The 16,251-nt window shown below is 37.8% G+C and overlaps 1 protein-coding gene across 1 annotated transcript in view; it reads left to right on the forward strand.

Moving 5' to 3' along the window:
- Positions 1 to 15,869, forward strand: part of UVRAG (UV radiation resistance associated) — an 89,038-nt gene extending 73,169 nt beyond the window's left edge. Inside the window, exons 14-15 of the mRNA XM_063432217.1 lie at positions 12,492 to 12,583; positions 14,994 to 15,869. Of these exons, the coding sequence (XP_063288287.1) occupies positions 12,492 to 12,583; positions 14,994 to 15,660 (759 nt within the window). The 3' untranslated portion in view covers positions 15,661 to 15,869. The remainder of the gene's footprint in view (positions 1 to 12,491; positions 12,584 to 14,993) is intronic.
- Positions 15,870 to 16,251: the final 382 nt, after the last annotated feature.

A 16,251-nucleotide genomic window follows, 5' to 3' on the forward strand; every position in this document is an offset into this window, starting at 1 on the left:
TACTACAAAAGACTGGACATACCCTATTTTAAATAACCTGGGTTGTCTAATTTTTCAAATGGTATGCCATGATGGGGTTCATTTCGATTTCTGGGCTGCCATACCGTTTCAAAGGCAACATAGCCAATCTGTCAAATAGCAATTTAAGGAAACAGAAATTGGCAAATCTTATGTATGACCCTGTAACTTTCCAAATCACCATAAAACCTGTACTATAGGGGTACTGTTGTACTTGTGAAATGCAAAAAAAAAAAAAAACAAATATAACTTTTGGCCAGGGTTTATGACTAAGTGGCCACTAAAAAAGACTGAACATACCCTATTTTGAATACAGTGGGTATGGTAATCCATGATTGGGTTAATTTTCATTCCTGGGCTGCTATACAGTCTCAAAGGCAACAAAGGCCCAGCAAACCAATCTGGCAAATTTCAATGTGCAAACATGGAAAAGGGGAAAGCCCTACATTTGACCCCTGTAAGTTTACAAAAACCCATAAGACCTGTACATTTTGGGGCACTGTTGTACTCATTATCTGTTGCTGAGCACATATTGGGGTGTTCTTTGTCAGTAACACATAACGGGAACTGAGAATCCATGCCTAAAGTACAATGTGAGAGAAAAATAACACAAAGGTTTGACAGAGACTGGTGGTAGAATTAGTGCGTGGAAAATGTTAAAATACCACCACTTGAAATCCCTTGGGGTGTCTACTTTTCAAAAATATATGGTTTGATGGGGGTAAGTTACATTGGCTGGCTTCAAAAATGTCCCAAATAGGACATGGGTGCATGATTACCAGCTGTGAAAATTCCAATTGGAAAACTGGAATGCGCACCCTCCAAATAAGGTCTTTTAGCCCCCAGAGAACCCGACACACATATACATGGGGGGTATTACTGTACTCAGGAGATGTTGCTGAACACATATTGGCAGTAACCCTTAATGTTCTCAGTACATGTATTCTTAAATTGTTATTTGTCAAACAAATCACCAATTTATTTATTTATTTTAAATTTGGCATAAGTTGGTGGTAAAATGGTTGCATGAAAAGTCAAAATACTATAAATATATACATGTGAAGGTTTTTTTCAGTGTTACAATGTAACTTTGGTTAATTTGGGGGGGGGGAGGGGGAAATGGTTTGGAAATAGCAAAGTGCAGCTTACACTTTTTGACCTATAACTTTCCAGGAAAAGCTAAGAACATCACCAATACAAAAAACTCTAAAAGAAACTGAATTGGAGTACACAATAACCCTGTGCAAGAAGGAAAAACTAAATAATAAAAGGGCTGCGTCACATACAGAGGAGCGACTAAACAACTAAATAAAATATAAACCAACAAATCAAAATATGACCACTAGAAATTATACTCCAAAGCAGCAGCTGTTGAATAAAAAATTTAAATATACACAAAGTATTTATTTATACATATATAAACAATAAAATGAATCAAACATGAATACAAAAAGAAAAAAAAAGTTTGTTACCACAAAAATATATGTCCAGACCAAAGTTCAAAGATACAGTGTGGGGCCCCCAAAACTAATATTTATAGTGTATCAAAAATAAAAATAAAAACCAAAGGACTGTGCACATCAAAATTAAAAATTAAAAAATGTAGAACATCAAAAAATGAATATCAGACCCCAAACACATATATCATTCCTGGGGGAGGGAGCTCTTAAACCCGCCAAACAACTAGGTTAGGGTAGAGGGTGCCGCTGTGAATAATCTCCCAGAGTTGCAAACCTAGGGAGTAAGTCAGAGCCAAAAGCTAAGAACATGTTAACATTGGGTATTTCTAACCTCAGGACAACATTTTGAAACTATTTAGCATGGGTGGTTTTGGCGGTTGTAGATGCACAACAGATTTTGGGGGTCAAAGTTTGAAAAAGTGGTGGGTTTTTTTTTTAAACTTTTCATTATATTTTATAAAAATTTTTTACAGTAAATTATGATATGATAAAAATAATGGTATTTTTTAGAAAGACCATTTAATGGTGAGAAAAACTGTGTAGACTATGTGGGTACAGTAAATGAGTAAGAGGAGAATTACAGCTAAACACAAATACCGCAGAAATGTAAAAACGGTCTGGTCACTAAAGGGTTAAAGAGGTTATGATTTTTTTTTTTTTAAATGAAAAAAAAAAAACCCCGCTGTGTCCAAGTTCAAAAGGCTAGCAGGATCTCGCTATCGCAAGTCACCTGATATGATCATATTCACTCGACTTTTCGGCTTCCAAGAAAAATACTGGTTTCTACTCCTTTTTGGTTTCCTGATATGTGTTGCTCTCTCACTGTCTCTGGGAACCATTTTTCACATGACTAATTTAAACACTTTGCCGTCTTTCAGGGATCCAAGACCCATTTTGTATACTCATAATGTCCAGCATGTAGCAATTTATCTTAAACGAAAAGAAAATTCCGACATTCAGATTATTACATCGAAACCAGAATTCTTTGGCTAAGACAGCATGACACAAGGTCAAAAAAATCGTTTAATCATGTCTTTTTCCTCTAAATGCTCTTTTTTTAATGTTCACAGAAACTTTGTAAGAGACGTATAATATTTGGTCATTAAACTGTCTAAACTTGTTTTGCTAATTTTCACCCTTGATTTCATGCACATAATTTAAAGTCTTCAGTTTTGCGTGCCATTGCATTACCACAGTAGCTGTCCATTAGACTAAGGGTCACATACAAAGGAGGGTTCATGAATAGACATTCGTGGTTGTCAAACCTCTCACATGCTCCACTTACTGATGTGATAAACAGATTGTATTGATAATCTCGTCTCTTGCTTGTAGAATTATCAGGACCTGATAAGCTCCGATCTAATCGTGTCTAATTTGCAAGGCAGACTATACGACAGAGTAGCTAATTGATAATACAAATAGATTTATGTTGGTGATTTATAAGCGCATTATGGGAGCCCATTTATTCCATCTGTTCTAAAACTTGTATTCATAATGAAGAAACAAATGATGCAGAACAAGTAAGTTACTTAGAAAACTAGTTCCGGACTTGTCCTGCTTTCAAGAAACTAAATTATATTGAGTAAATAAAATGTTTTTGATATAAAGGTCTGGCAAATGAAATCAGAGACAGAATCATATTTAAGCTCTTAAATCTCTTTTCAAGGGAGACATAGCTTCCATGCATCTGTCATTCCCAAGCTTTCTCCAAACTGTAGCACACTTGTTTCCTTAATCCCTGCTTTTTTTCTATATAAAGGATAATTAAAGCGCATCTTTGCCTTTCTCCGTGCTGATCTTGATCTTTACCTTCTATGATACTCCACCAGAATGTGGCTTGTAAAACGTGGAGAATAGGAGTCTGTAGAGATGTTTGTAGAAGCACGGAAAGAGAATACAACCTCACCGGTATGTAGGTTGAGATAAGGTTCATGCTATTGTCATCTGGTCTCATACCAGCACATTATTTAACCGAAGTTAGACATCACTAATTATTGCATAAAATCAACTTGTTCTGTCATCAAACTGAAACATGCATTTTATTTCTGTCTTTGTGGACTAGATTTTGCGAATTTCTTACCTTTTCTCATCTATCTTGATTGAGGAAATTAACTGTGCTAGGCTAAATAATGGACTTGAATAACTATTAGCCTCTCACTATGATGGAAAGTTACAGTTGGCAAACACATTATGGTAACCCAAAGTTACCTATCACATACATTAGATTTGTTGAAGAGATACATAACTGTTATCCGACCTTCTGACATGACTGTGGCATGTTGATTTTTTCACAGTAGTACATTCTGGAGCCATTCATTGTGCTTTGTAGGGACATAGCCCTCATATCACTCATTGTCTTATGGTCTTAGTCCTGGAATCTGACGGTAGCAGAATTTCTGGCATGCGCCTTGTACTGCTAATTCCACTCTGACAACTGCATTATTTAAAAAAAAAAAAAAAACATTTTATTACAATTTTCTTGGAATGCAACATGCGAACATAAAGTATAAAACAAGCGACTTCTAGAGTTAGATATATAATGATTAATAACTTTGAAGGAAAAGTTTACCATCGAAAAACCTTTCTATAAGATTGCTCCTGCAGACCAATATGGATAAATGCCTTGGATGTTTGCTCACATCTTTCTTCCAAATGGTAATATGGCAAACAAAACCTTTGTCTGGAAGAAATGCGCAAAGCCGTAAAGAGAAAATGGCGATAAAAGGAGGGAAGGACAGCTTCCAAGTATTTGTTCTCAAAGAAAGAATAAAGCAAATGATTGTATTTCTGGCGAGGCAAAGAAACTTTAAATCTGTTCTAATCTTCAAAAAAATAAATAAAAAATCTGCAGTGGATAGTCAGGATATCAAACATAATCGACTTGCTTCTTCATGTAGCTATTCATATCAATGCCGACCTACATTGAGTTAGTTGAGCCAAATTTAAGTTCCAATTGAAGTTTCTCATAGGGAATTCAGTAAAACAGAGCATGTTCGGTAAAATAAGGGGATAGGTCAAAACCCATCATTAGTCATTCTAAATCGGCACTTCTGAGTTACACGAAAAGAATGGAGCATATCGATGTAAGATAATAGAGATATAATTACATAGAAATAAAGGGAAGATTCAAACCCCTACACTTTTTTTGTTGGTTTTGTCTGTAGAGGAAATCACTTGAGATGCACTACACGTATATTGCTAAATAAGCAAGTCTGTGTGTTATTGTAATTGGGAAATGTCTGCTTTATCAAGAGGAATTGGTAATGCATGGAAAGATGACGGTATGAAAAAATGACTAGAAATGTAGACAGCGGCATGGGATAAGGGAATAAAGTCAGTAGTGGGAGAACCACCAACCAAAGCAGGATATTAAATAGGAAACCTCTTCTATGCTAAAGTCCGTGCTCGTGTGGCTTTCATTTGAAATTGCGACTGCTACTGGTAGTTATCATGTGTTAATGCAAAGAATAAAGTAGAAATATCTCTACCGCTTGCGTGTTTTATTTGATTGAAGAGTTGATAAAAAGGCTGTTGTTGTATAAAAAACTAAATAAAAATAGAGAAACAAAATAACCTTCTTGTGTAAACGGTAAAGACAATTGGTAATAAAGGGTGGTAGACATGGGAAATATCCTACTGGTGGAAACCGTAAAGACAATCGGTGATAGACAAAGGCAGTAGACACCTAAAATAACCTTCTTGTGTAAACGGTAAAGAAAGAAAAAACATAAATACTTGGAATAGCCGACTAGTGGAAAGGAGTGAACCATTGTAAAGAAATTAAATATCTTGGCTGGGCTTGCATTTAGCTAATCTGAGGAACAAATGATTTGTGTTTATTTTCTTAATCTGGCTTCACAACCCTTTTCTTTATTTGCCTACTAAGATCCGTTATTAAAGGTGTTATTGTTAAATTGTTAAAATAATGTTCTCGCTACATGTCAGGGGTTATGATAGGTCTTGTTCCATGTCTTTTTCTTTTGAAGGATTCTCGCTAGAGTAAATTATTAATCATATTCCTAGTGCACTAAGTTGAGTACACCCTAATTAAAAACCATAATCTAAATTAAGATTTATGGAGCTTGCATTCCACGAGGTAATCTCCGTTTTACAAGACATTTTATAGGCTGTTTTTGGAGTTGGCATTGTTGTACACTAAAAAATTGTAATACTTATCTCATTTTGTTGAAGCTTTCATACCTTTCATAATGCTTTTATTATTGTCCAATGAGTCATTTTGTCCATCTACATTCTTCTGTAAATGTTTCTCATGCAAGTACATTGGAAAATGTTCTGAATTCCGTATGACTGTATTGTTTTGTCCCAAGAGATGTAAGAAGTTTATTATAACCATGAAAGTTAGTTTAATGGACACTATAGAAGGATATTTGCATTTGCACTTTAAGAAATTCCCTGTTAATAAACATCTAGTGATCTTGTAATTTTGTGTGTGTATATATGTATGTATGTATGTATATGTATATATATATATGTGTATATATATATATATATATATATATATATATATAATACAAGGAATTGATCTTGATGCATATTTTATTATGCCTATCCGATAAAATTTGGACATTTGCGAGTTAATTTACATAAATTCCGTTTGAGAATATCACAGGATTTCATGCTCCTTCAGTGGAACGCAATTTGCGTTCCACCCAGGAACACAGAACGAAAACCGGAAGTAAGTGCTGACGCCCCACGTGACCGGAACCCGGAAGCAACTGCAGACGAAGAAATGGAACGCAAGGTGCGTTCCACCGGAAAAAGACCGCGAAACACAGCATTTAAAGACAAATAGGCACAATAACCAACATACAGCCAACTGAGGAAGCCACAGAGGCGAAACGCGTTTTGGCTATTTATTTACTTTACTTTATAGACTTTTATTTCCATTTTATGTACCAATAAATATAAGTTTTACTTTTAAACAATCTGGATTTATTTCAGTCTATGATTGGGAGCTAACTTATTTTTGGACATCCAAACCATCCAGAGAGGGACTTGGAATCACCCTTGCAAGATCCTGAGGCCATTGACACCAGAGCCAGGTTTACAATTGGCTCTACCTTTGTGAGTGTTACCTTGCATATGTCACTTTATAGTTATACTTAAAGGGAAACTCCAGTGCCAGGAAAAGTCAGTTTTCCTGGCACTGGAGGGTCCCTCTCCCTCCCACCCCCCAATCCCCGGTTACTGAAGGGGTGAAAACCCCTTCAGTCACTTACCTCAGGCAGTGACATGTCCCACGTCGCTGCCTGCTCCTCCCCCGCCGCTCCACCTTCTTCCTCCGTCGGCCGGTGGGCGAGACTGATCCCGCCCACCGGCCGAGGAGTCCCAATGCGCATGCGCGGCAATACCGCGCATGTGCATTGGCGCACCCCATAGGAAAGCATTGAAAATTAATTTCAATGCTTCCCTATGGGGAATAGAGCGACGCTGGAGGTCCTCACACAGCGTGAGGACGTCCAGCGACGCTCTAGCACAGATAATCTGTGCTAGGGACCAGGAAGTTGCCTCTAGTGGCTGTCTAGTAGACAGCCACTAAGGGAGGACTTAACCCTGCAAGGTAATTATTGCAGTTTATAAAAAAACTGCAATAATTACACTTGCAGGGTTAAGGGTAGTGGGAGTTGGCACCCACACCACTCCAATGAGCAGAAGTGGTCTGTGTGCCTGGAGTGTCCCTTTAAAGTTATCTGCACTATTTTGTGTACCTCTCTGTCTCCACAGAATTATTGAATTGAGAAGAGGGGATTATAATTGCTCCATCCATTGTGTTTGTACTGTATGTATATTTTTGTGTTGGTATAGGGGATACCACACGGATGTTTTAGAGCAATTTTTCCACTTGTCACTATTAGCTATACCACTTTTGTTTTATTAATGGACACTATAGGCCATTACCCCTGTTTTTAATGTATTGTGTATATAATGGTTTAAAAATTAAATCCGATTCTTGCCTTTGGAATCCCTGGATTTGCTACGAATACCTAGGCTTTACATAAATGTTGTGGCACAGCCAATCCATTTGCTTCCTTTAAAAATCAGTGCATGTGAGCATATCCTATGAACACCTGCCCGAAAAAGAATTCTGTGACATGAAATTAAAGGTTCACTCTAGGCATCATCAGGATTTTTGTAATTGCTCCCTGACTGTATCACAGTGCTGAGAGTGGCTTAGGATTGCAGGGATTTGTAAGCTGTGCAAGCTTGCCAGGGAAGGTGAGGATTTGTGTGCATGTTGTTCTTATATTATATATAATATATATAAATATGTATACAATTATATATTATAATTTTGAACAATGTGCACCTTCAGTGGACTGTGTATTAATTATACTTAAAAAAACACAAACATGTATTACTGACACTATAGTGTTAAAAACCACCATCTGTCCCCCCTCCCACCCACCTAAATTTAGTAAACATCTTACTTTTGTTCAGGTCTGCAGCTGCTGGCTCTGCCCCTGATCTAACTGCTTGCTGACATAATCAGAAGTGATTCTCTGAGCCTATCATAATTCTTTCATAGGATTGGCTGAGACTGTCGAGGAGACATATCAGGGGCAGAACCAACACAAGCCAAACACCGTCTTGACCAAGCCCTTTTCCTATGTGAAAGCATTGTGATTGGTTGAGATCACCACTTTTGATGTTAGCCAAGCAGGCATATCAGGAGCACAGCCAGCATGAGCAGATTGGAATAAAGGTATGATTTTGCTATATTTAGGCGGAACAAGTAGGGGTCTGGGGGGCTAGATGGTGTTTTTAACACTATAGGGTCAGGAATACATGTTTGTGTCCTGACCCTACAGTGTTTATTTAAGTTGCCTCTATTCTAACACTCTTGCAGGGGGACAGTTGCTATTTCAAACTCTTAAAGGGACACTATAGACACCTGAACAACTACAGCTTAATGTAGTTGTTCAGGTATGATCTATAGCTCCCTGCGGGCAATCTAATGGAAACACTGTATTTTCAGAGAAAATACAGTGTTTACATTGATCGGAATACCTCCAGTGGCCGTCACTCAGACGGCCACCAGAGGGACTTCCTATCATGCAGGGCCCTAAAAAGGCCCTGTACACGTCAGACATATTAAAATACATCTGACGTGTGCAGGAGAGAGAAGGCACTTTGTGCGCGCCTTCTCTCTTCTGCCTGTCAGCAGAGGAGGGGGGCGGGCAAAGAGCGCAAGCTGAGCTGTCAGTCAGCTCAGCTTGCGGCCGCGCGCATGCGCGGTAGTGCGCTCAGGACTTCAGAGGGCGGCATGAATGCCGCCCTCTGAAGTATGTGCGCATGTGTGGCAAAGCCAAATGGAAGCGTCTGATTGCTCCCTGCTCGCGCCCGCCTATTTCGTCATTTTGACGAAATAGGGGGCGCGGCTTCACGAGGCTCCCGGCACTGGAACCAGGTGAGTAAAGAGGCTTGGCTGGAGAGTCCCTTTAACGGGTAGCTAACATTAGCCAGAAATATATGCACAAACTTTTAGAAAAAGAAGTCAAAACAAATGTATTTAGAATACATTTTTGCAAACTACAGCATTAAATAACAGGTGTAATATGACGCATAAACTGATGGCAGTCATGGCAAAGGCTCAACCAAATGGTAATCTCTGGTGCCTGCAAATATATTAACTTATTTGTACTCCTTTAACACTTACAATCTTTTACTATACGGTACATATCCCTGAGTCATTTATAATTATCTTTATTTTTATATTTGTCATTGTCATGTTTAAAAAAAAATTCCTCTATGGGTAGCTCTGATTTTCGTTATCTGTTGTCCTTTATTTGTCATCATTATCTTTGTTACAGTCTAAGGGGTCTCTCTAGACATTCTGATTTCACAACATTCAGGTGCTCTACCCCTACAATTAAGCGATTCCTTTCTCGCAGGGTTGCAACACGCTGCTTATATTTATTGAGACGTTGCCTTTTCCCAACTCGAGAGGTTTTGTATCGATCACTATTATACTTGTATCTAGAACCCCATTTATTGTATCGAAAGGGGTCTCTTTCTGCTGATACCATAATTTGTCAGAATCTGTTTGCAATATTCAGCTGCTCTACCCCTTTAATTGTGAAACACCTTGAACCTCCCATTTTGGGTTAATTGCACATTATCACTTTTCATTATAGTGGTGGGGTGTTTCCCCCCCCCTAAGTCTGTCATTTATGGTCCATTTATATCAGGATTTTCTTTGATAACTGATTGCCCTCCTATAGAGGCAGATTTATTTTTTTCATTTTGTTTAACCCCTTAAGGACACATGACATGTGTGACATGTCATGATTCCCTTTTATTCCAGAAGTTTGGTCCTTAAGGGGTTAAAAGGAAACTTTTTATTTTATTTTTTAATTTGATGTATTATTAAGGTTAAACATAACTTTTTATATAGGAATAGACTTTGTCTTTCTTTATATACCCACAGTTTTGGAGCGCACATACTATATATTCTTAGTCAATCCTTTTAAGTTGCTTTCACGTGTATGTAGCTGCCCAGATTATTTGATCATATTGATGACCATTGTCCTACCTGTTAACTTTTCTACTTTAACACTAACAATGTAAAGTTCTGTATTTAGGTTATAAGGTCAGTAAAAAAAAGCTTTAGAGCTGGTTTAATGCGCCTAACCATGTAAGACGGGGCTTGACAAATCCATGTTGCCATGGCGCCTAGGAATTTTGGGATGCATGAGTCCATTACCTCTGAGGCAGGCTGCCGTCTGTGTGTATTGTGAGTGCACCGGTTAGTGAGGCCAGGGCCAGAATATGACGTCATCGCTAAGCGGCGTGAGTGCGAGGCAGCAGAGCAGGGAGATCACAGCTCTCTCGCCACCTGCTCAGAATACACGGAGCAGCCCGCCTACACTCGCCAGCAGCCAGCTGCTCGCCTCCACTCTCCCGCTTCCGACCGCCCACTGGACCCCAGGATAAACCAATCCACTTCAGCTCTCCCAAAGGAGTGCATCAAAGTGACCTTGCAGACTAAAACTCCAATAGTACATTTGCAGTACATTTGAGAAATCATTAGAATAAAATAAATGCTTTAAAGTGTAGCCAATAGGATGGATACAATTGTATTAAAACAAGCAACAATTTTAAATAAAATGTTATTAAAACCAGCAATAATTTGTGATTCTGTGTCAGTGTGAGTCTTTCTGTGAGTGTATGTGTGTCTGTCACTGTGTGTGACCAACCCCCTCCGATCGCAAGGGAATGGTGGTTTTACTTAGCACGAAGTGTTTTGTAAGTTAAAAAAATAAAATCTGACTCCTAACTTTTTTAGCTGGCTCCTTGATTTAGAGTAAATTTGTCAAGCCCTGTAAAATGTGTCACCTTACCCAGTGAGACTTACTTCGTTTTTATATATATATCCTGATTTATTAATGTTTTCCTTTTTGTAAACACAAGTATACATATATTTCAGTGGCATTACACTTAAAATATGATTTTCTTAGTTTTTTTGTTTTTTTTAACATGTAGATAGTCGTCTTCCCCAAGATTTTATTGGAAACTTTGTATAGTATTGTAGCAGTGTTGTATTGTTAGTGTAGTGGTATAGTTATTGTAGTGGTGTAGTTATTGTTAGTGTAGTGGTATGGTTATTGTAGCGGTATTGTATTGTTAGTGTAGTGGTATGGTTATTGTAGCAGTATTGTATTGTTAGTGTAGTGGTATGGTTATTGTAGCGGTTTTGTATTGTTAGTGTAGTGGTATGGTTATTGTAGCGGTTTTGTATTGTTAGTGTAGTGGTATGGTTATTGTAGCGGTTTTGTATTGTTAGTGTAGTGGTGTGGTATGGGTATTGTATTGTTAGTGTAGTGGTATGGTTATTGTAGCGGTTTTGTATTAGTGTAGTGGTATGGTTATTGTAGCGGTTTTGTATTGTTAGTGTAGTGGTATGGTTATTGTAGCGGTATTGTATTGTTAGTGTAGTGGTATGGTTATTGTAGCGGTATTGTATTGTTAGTGTAGTGGTGTGGTAAGGGTATTGTATTGTTAGTGTAGTGGTATGGTAAGGGTATTGTATTGTTAGTGTAGTGGTATGGTTATTGTAGCGGTTTTGTATTGTTAGTGTAGTGGTATGGTTATTGTAGCGGTATTGTATTGTTAGTGTAGTGGTATGGTTATTGTAGCGGTATTGTATTGTTAGTGTAGTGGTATGGTTATTGTAGCGGTATTGTATTGTTAGTGTAGTGGTATGGTAAGGGTATTGTATTGTTAGTGTAGTGGTATGGTTATTGTAGCGGTTTTGTATTGTTAGTGTAGTGGTATGGTTATTGTAGCGGTATTGTATTGTTCGTGCAGTGGTATGGTTATTGTAGCGGTATTGTATTGTTAGTGTAGTGGTATGGTTATTGTAGCGGTTTTGTATTGTTAGTGTAGTGGTATGGTTATTGTAGCGGTTTTGTATTGTTAGTGTAGTGGTATGGTTATTGTAGCGGTTTTGTATTGTTAGTGTAGTGGTATGGTTATTGTAGCGGTTTTGTATTGTTAGTGTAGTGGTATGGTTATTGTAGCGGTATTGTATTGTTCGTGTAGTGGTATGGTTATTGTAGCGGTATTGTATTGTTCGTGTAGTGGTATGGTTATTGTAGCGGTATTGTATTGTTAGTGTAGTGGTATGGTTATTGTAGCGGTTTTGTATTGTTAGTGTAGTGGTATGGTTATTGTAGCGGTTTTGTATTGTTAGTGTAGTGGTATGGTTATTGTAGCGGTATTGTATTGTTCGTGTAGTGGTATGGTTATTGTAGCGGTATTGTATTGTTAGTGTAGTGGTATGGTTATTGTAGCGGTATTGTATTGTTCGTGTAGTGGTATGGTATGGGTATTGTATTAGTGTAGTGGTTTGGATTTTGTAACAGTATTGTAGTGGTATTTTATTGGTGGTTTGCTGATCTAGTGTTTCTAAACACTTTTGAAACACTGGATCCAGTTTTAAAATGTCACTGAAAGTGCTTTTATAACAAACGTAATGTTTTGTCTTTCCAGTTAAGATACCAGCATTCAATGGGCACTACAGATTTACGGCAAACTCTTCCAAACCTTAAAACATTCATGGAGTACGGACTAATGGTCAGATGGTAAGTTTGGTTTTATTGGGGAGCAGAAAACATACCTTTTACCTTTTTGTACTCTTGTTTATATCATTGTTTATAAGGAAATGTATTCTGTCTGTTACAGTGTCTTCAACAAATAAGTAGGCTACAGACGTAGGCTTTGATTTAATTATTTGTTGATAAGCTTTTCAAATTATATATTTTTGGATAAACTAAAAATATTTTTTCAAAATATTAAAATATCTCACAAAACATTAAATAATTTCAAAACTTTATCCATAAATAAATCATTAAAAAAGTATATCCAAAAATATTAAATTGAGACCTTAATTGGTTAATGGACTACCCACCAGGTCAATCAGTCGACTCTTATTAAGAACATTTATAGCTCATGCTACGTAATGGACTTAAGGCTAATCACCAGGCTGGAAATCCCATTAGGCACAGTATGCACCTACCTACAGGCATATCTCCAATAGGGGAAGCATTTTGGATCTTAAATGAGCTGACAGAGAGATACATATTAGGAGTCTTGGTCAATGTCCTCTGTAGTCTAGTCAGACTCCTGTGTTTAATATCAGAGCTGCAGGGACAGTTATAGAATGTGTAAAACTCTGCTTCAACTCATGTCACTAATCAGCAAAGAGCATATTTCTGTTTTGTCATTTAGCTTATTGAAGTCCTTCCTATAGGTCTAATCTCCATACAGCTTGTAAAATGTAGAAAATAATCCAGGCACCAGAATGGACCAAATATAAACTTGTAAAATGTAGAAAATAATCCAGGCACTCCAGCGAATTCCAAAAAGATAGGCAATTTATTAGAAACAGCAGCTACACAGTGACGTTTCAACCCCTAAGGGTCTTTATTAAGCTTGAAACGTCGCTGTGTAGCTGCTGGTTCTAATAAATTGCCTATCTTTTTGGAATTCGCTGGAGTGCCTGGATTATTTTCTACATTTTACAAGTTTATATTTGGTCCATTCTGGTACTGGGACTTATCCAGTGAAAGCACCCTGGATTCCTGGACGAAGGGTTGAGTGCACTTCCACAATTTCTCTAATCTCCATACAGCAGCATGTCTCTTATTTTGCTGATAAAATGTCCAAGGGTATGGAATTCCTCTTCACCGCGGGACAAACACGTATTTTCTTTTTGCAGTGATTTAAGCATTGGGTATGTCAACCCGACCCTTATGATTGAGCCAGATAACACAAAAATAACTTGTGTGGTGTTTCTTTAGACATTGCATTGTGTTGGTGTAATTGTAATGTTGTATCTGATCTTTCAAGGTTTTCCTGATGGATAGGGTGAATAGCAGGCATAAACAAGGATAATTCACTGGAGCCATTATTTTGTCAACACAGGCACATGTACCGTCAGTTCAGCTATACCCTCTCAGCCATCTTTTAGCACTTGGTCACTAACGTCAAACTCAACTTTAGACTTTTTTTATATTAACTGCACGGAGGTGCAAATTGATTGCAATTTTCTTTGCTGAATTGACACAATGTTGGCTGGCAGTCATTTGCATAGCTTTAGATGCTTCAAATGGCCACGGACCAACTTAAACATGACCAGTTATAGTTCCTACAACAATGATGTCATGGCTTGCCAAAAAAGGAAGAATGAAATAATAAAAGATGAAAGGGATCTCTGGCAGCTCGGTGTTCTCATGCCATACTCTCTAACTGTAAGCTTTGGATAGCCTCCAGGCAATCAAGATTTGCTCTTTCTTTGACCGGCTGTAGTCTTAATCCATCGCAAGAAGCATTTGTCGAAAGCTAGAGACGTAATTGAGGTCTTACATCTGTACCTTGTTTCCTGTAATTTACAACACAAAAATCTCATTTCTAAATAGCACAGTCACATTGGATATTTTTTAATGAGATAGAGGATCCAACACAATTCTCTTTTCTAGAAATCAGCCGACAAAAAAAGCCCCCTCTCCCTCTCTGCACTAAAACATGCACACGTTAATAATTCCACCTACTACATTATTCACCCAGTATATAAACATACAAACTACTCCCCTACTCTACTCTAAAACTATTCTCCATACTGTTGGAGCACCGAGATGATGTATACATGCACTTATGGTTTTATATTAATAAATTGAGAGGAACCAACATTTTAGAGACATGGATAATTCTCAATAAATTCCATTGATGTAGATTCACGCTTTACTCACTGATGAAAACTGCTTTAAAACGATACTCTAAGAACCATAACAACTACCGTTTAGAGCATCCCTGTGATTGAAAAGTTGAATGAATTTACCATAGGAGATCTTAAGTAACTTTTTTCTTCCAGTGTCAGGTGCAAACTGGTGTTTTTTACCAAATGATTCTGTTATATTATTTGTGATTGAGGTTCTTAATGTATTCTAGTATTCTAATCCTACCTTTTTGTCATTTGTATCTTTTCTAAAACAGTGACACCCATCACGTTTCAAGTGCTATCCCTGTTCCAAAGAGAACCCCAAGCTCCACGTTTGGAAGCCATGATGTTGGCTTTTCTAGCCGGACCCCTACTCCTGACAAAGGCATACGAAAACGAGCGAGCTCAGAGAATGAAAAAACAATGTACAAAACCCCACCACCCAGCTACGTGTCTGCAATGGCAGAGCCCATGGCCATTTTAATTCCTCCAAAAGAAGTAGAGAAAAGATACGTGTCCTCTTCTTTGGACGCTAGCGTGGACCTCTCAAAGGAAAAGGATTTCTCTGAGAGCTTTAATGGTAGCCTAATGACAAGTGATAGCAATGACCAAAGCCAGGGGGAACATTTCTCGGATAATTCATGTTCACTGAATGGGACACTGCTTCAGAATGAATGCATAGAATGCGCAAGTGAGGAACTGCCTTCTAATATCAATTCTTCCCAAGTCAGTGATTTGTGCTGCACTGTTGAGCAGGCAGAGGAGATTATTGGCACAGAAAGCCAGTTAGAAGCTTTTAATTGCATCCCCGTGGACAGCGCTGTGGCCGTGGAGTGTGACGACCAAGTGCTGGGGGAGTTTGAGGAGTTCTCACGAAGGATCTATGCACTGAATGAAAATATGTCCAGTTTCTGCAGACCACGGAAAAGCTCTGAAAAATAGTCACGAGCAAGTTTGTGGCAGAAAAGACATGATATCTTTTTACATTGAACAGGAAAAAGACGATTTGTGCAGAAGGCTGTTATGCTGATGGTCTGAGTACCTTGAGTGTTTATTACGTTTTCATGATTCCAGTTATTTCTGTCCAGAGATGTTTGTGCATGTTTCGTTTCACTTTCCACATTTTACAGAAAGAAAATCCAAATAATTCTTGTTGATGGTTGCTGCATTGATGTTAGATTTATTTTTTTGTGTCGCACACAATCTGTGGCGGCAGCTGAGAAGTACATATCCGAATAGTCACTTGCACCTTTATTGACATTCATATATGAAACATTTCTTTTATTATTATTGGTTGGCTATTTCTACAGATCTTAGGGATGGTACGTATAATTAATACTTTCCTCATCTCCTCATAGTTTACAATGTATTCCTTCAAACACACGCATGTTAACACCCCAGTATGAATGCTGATTGACTTTGATTTATTTTTCTAAAGACATCTGCCCTTTTTTTCATCAATATGCCTCTCCAGAGAAGAAAACCAAACTTGAGACTTTTTCTTTTTTTTTTTTTTTTTCTTTTTCTTTTTTT

Source organism: Pelobates fuscus, chromosome 1 (genome assembly GCF_036172605.1).
Source record: "Pelobates fuscus isolate aPelFus1 chromosome 1, aPelFus1.pri, whole genome shotgun sequence".
Classification (NCBI taxonomy): domain Eukaryota; kingdom Metazoa; phylum Chordata; class Amphibia; order Anura; family Pelobatidae; genus Pelobates; species Pelobates fuscus.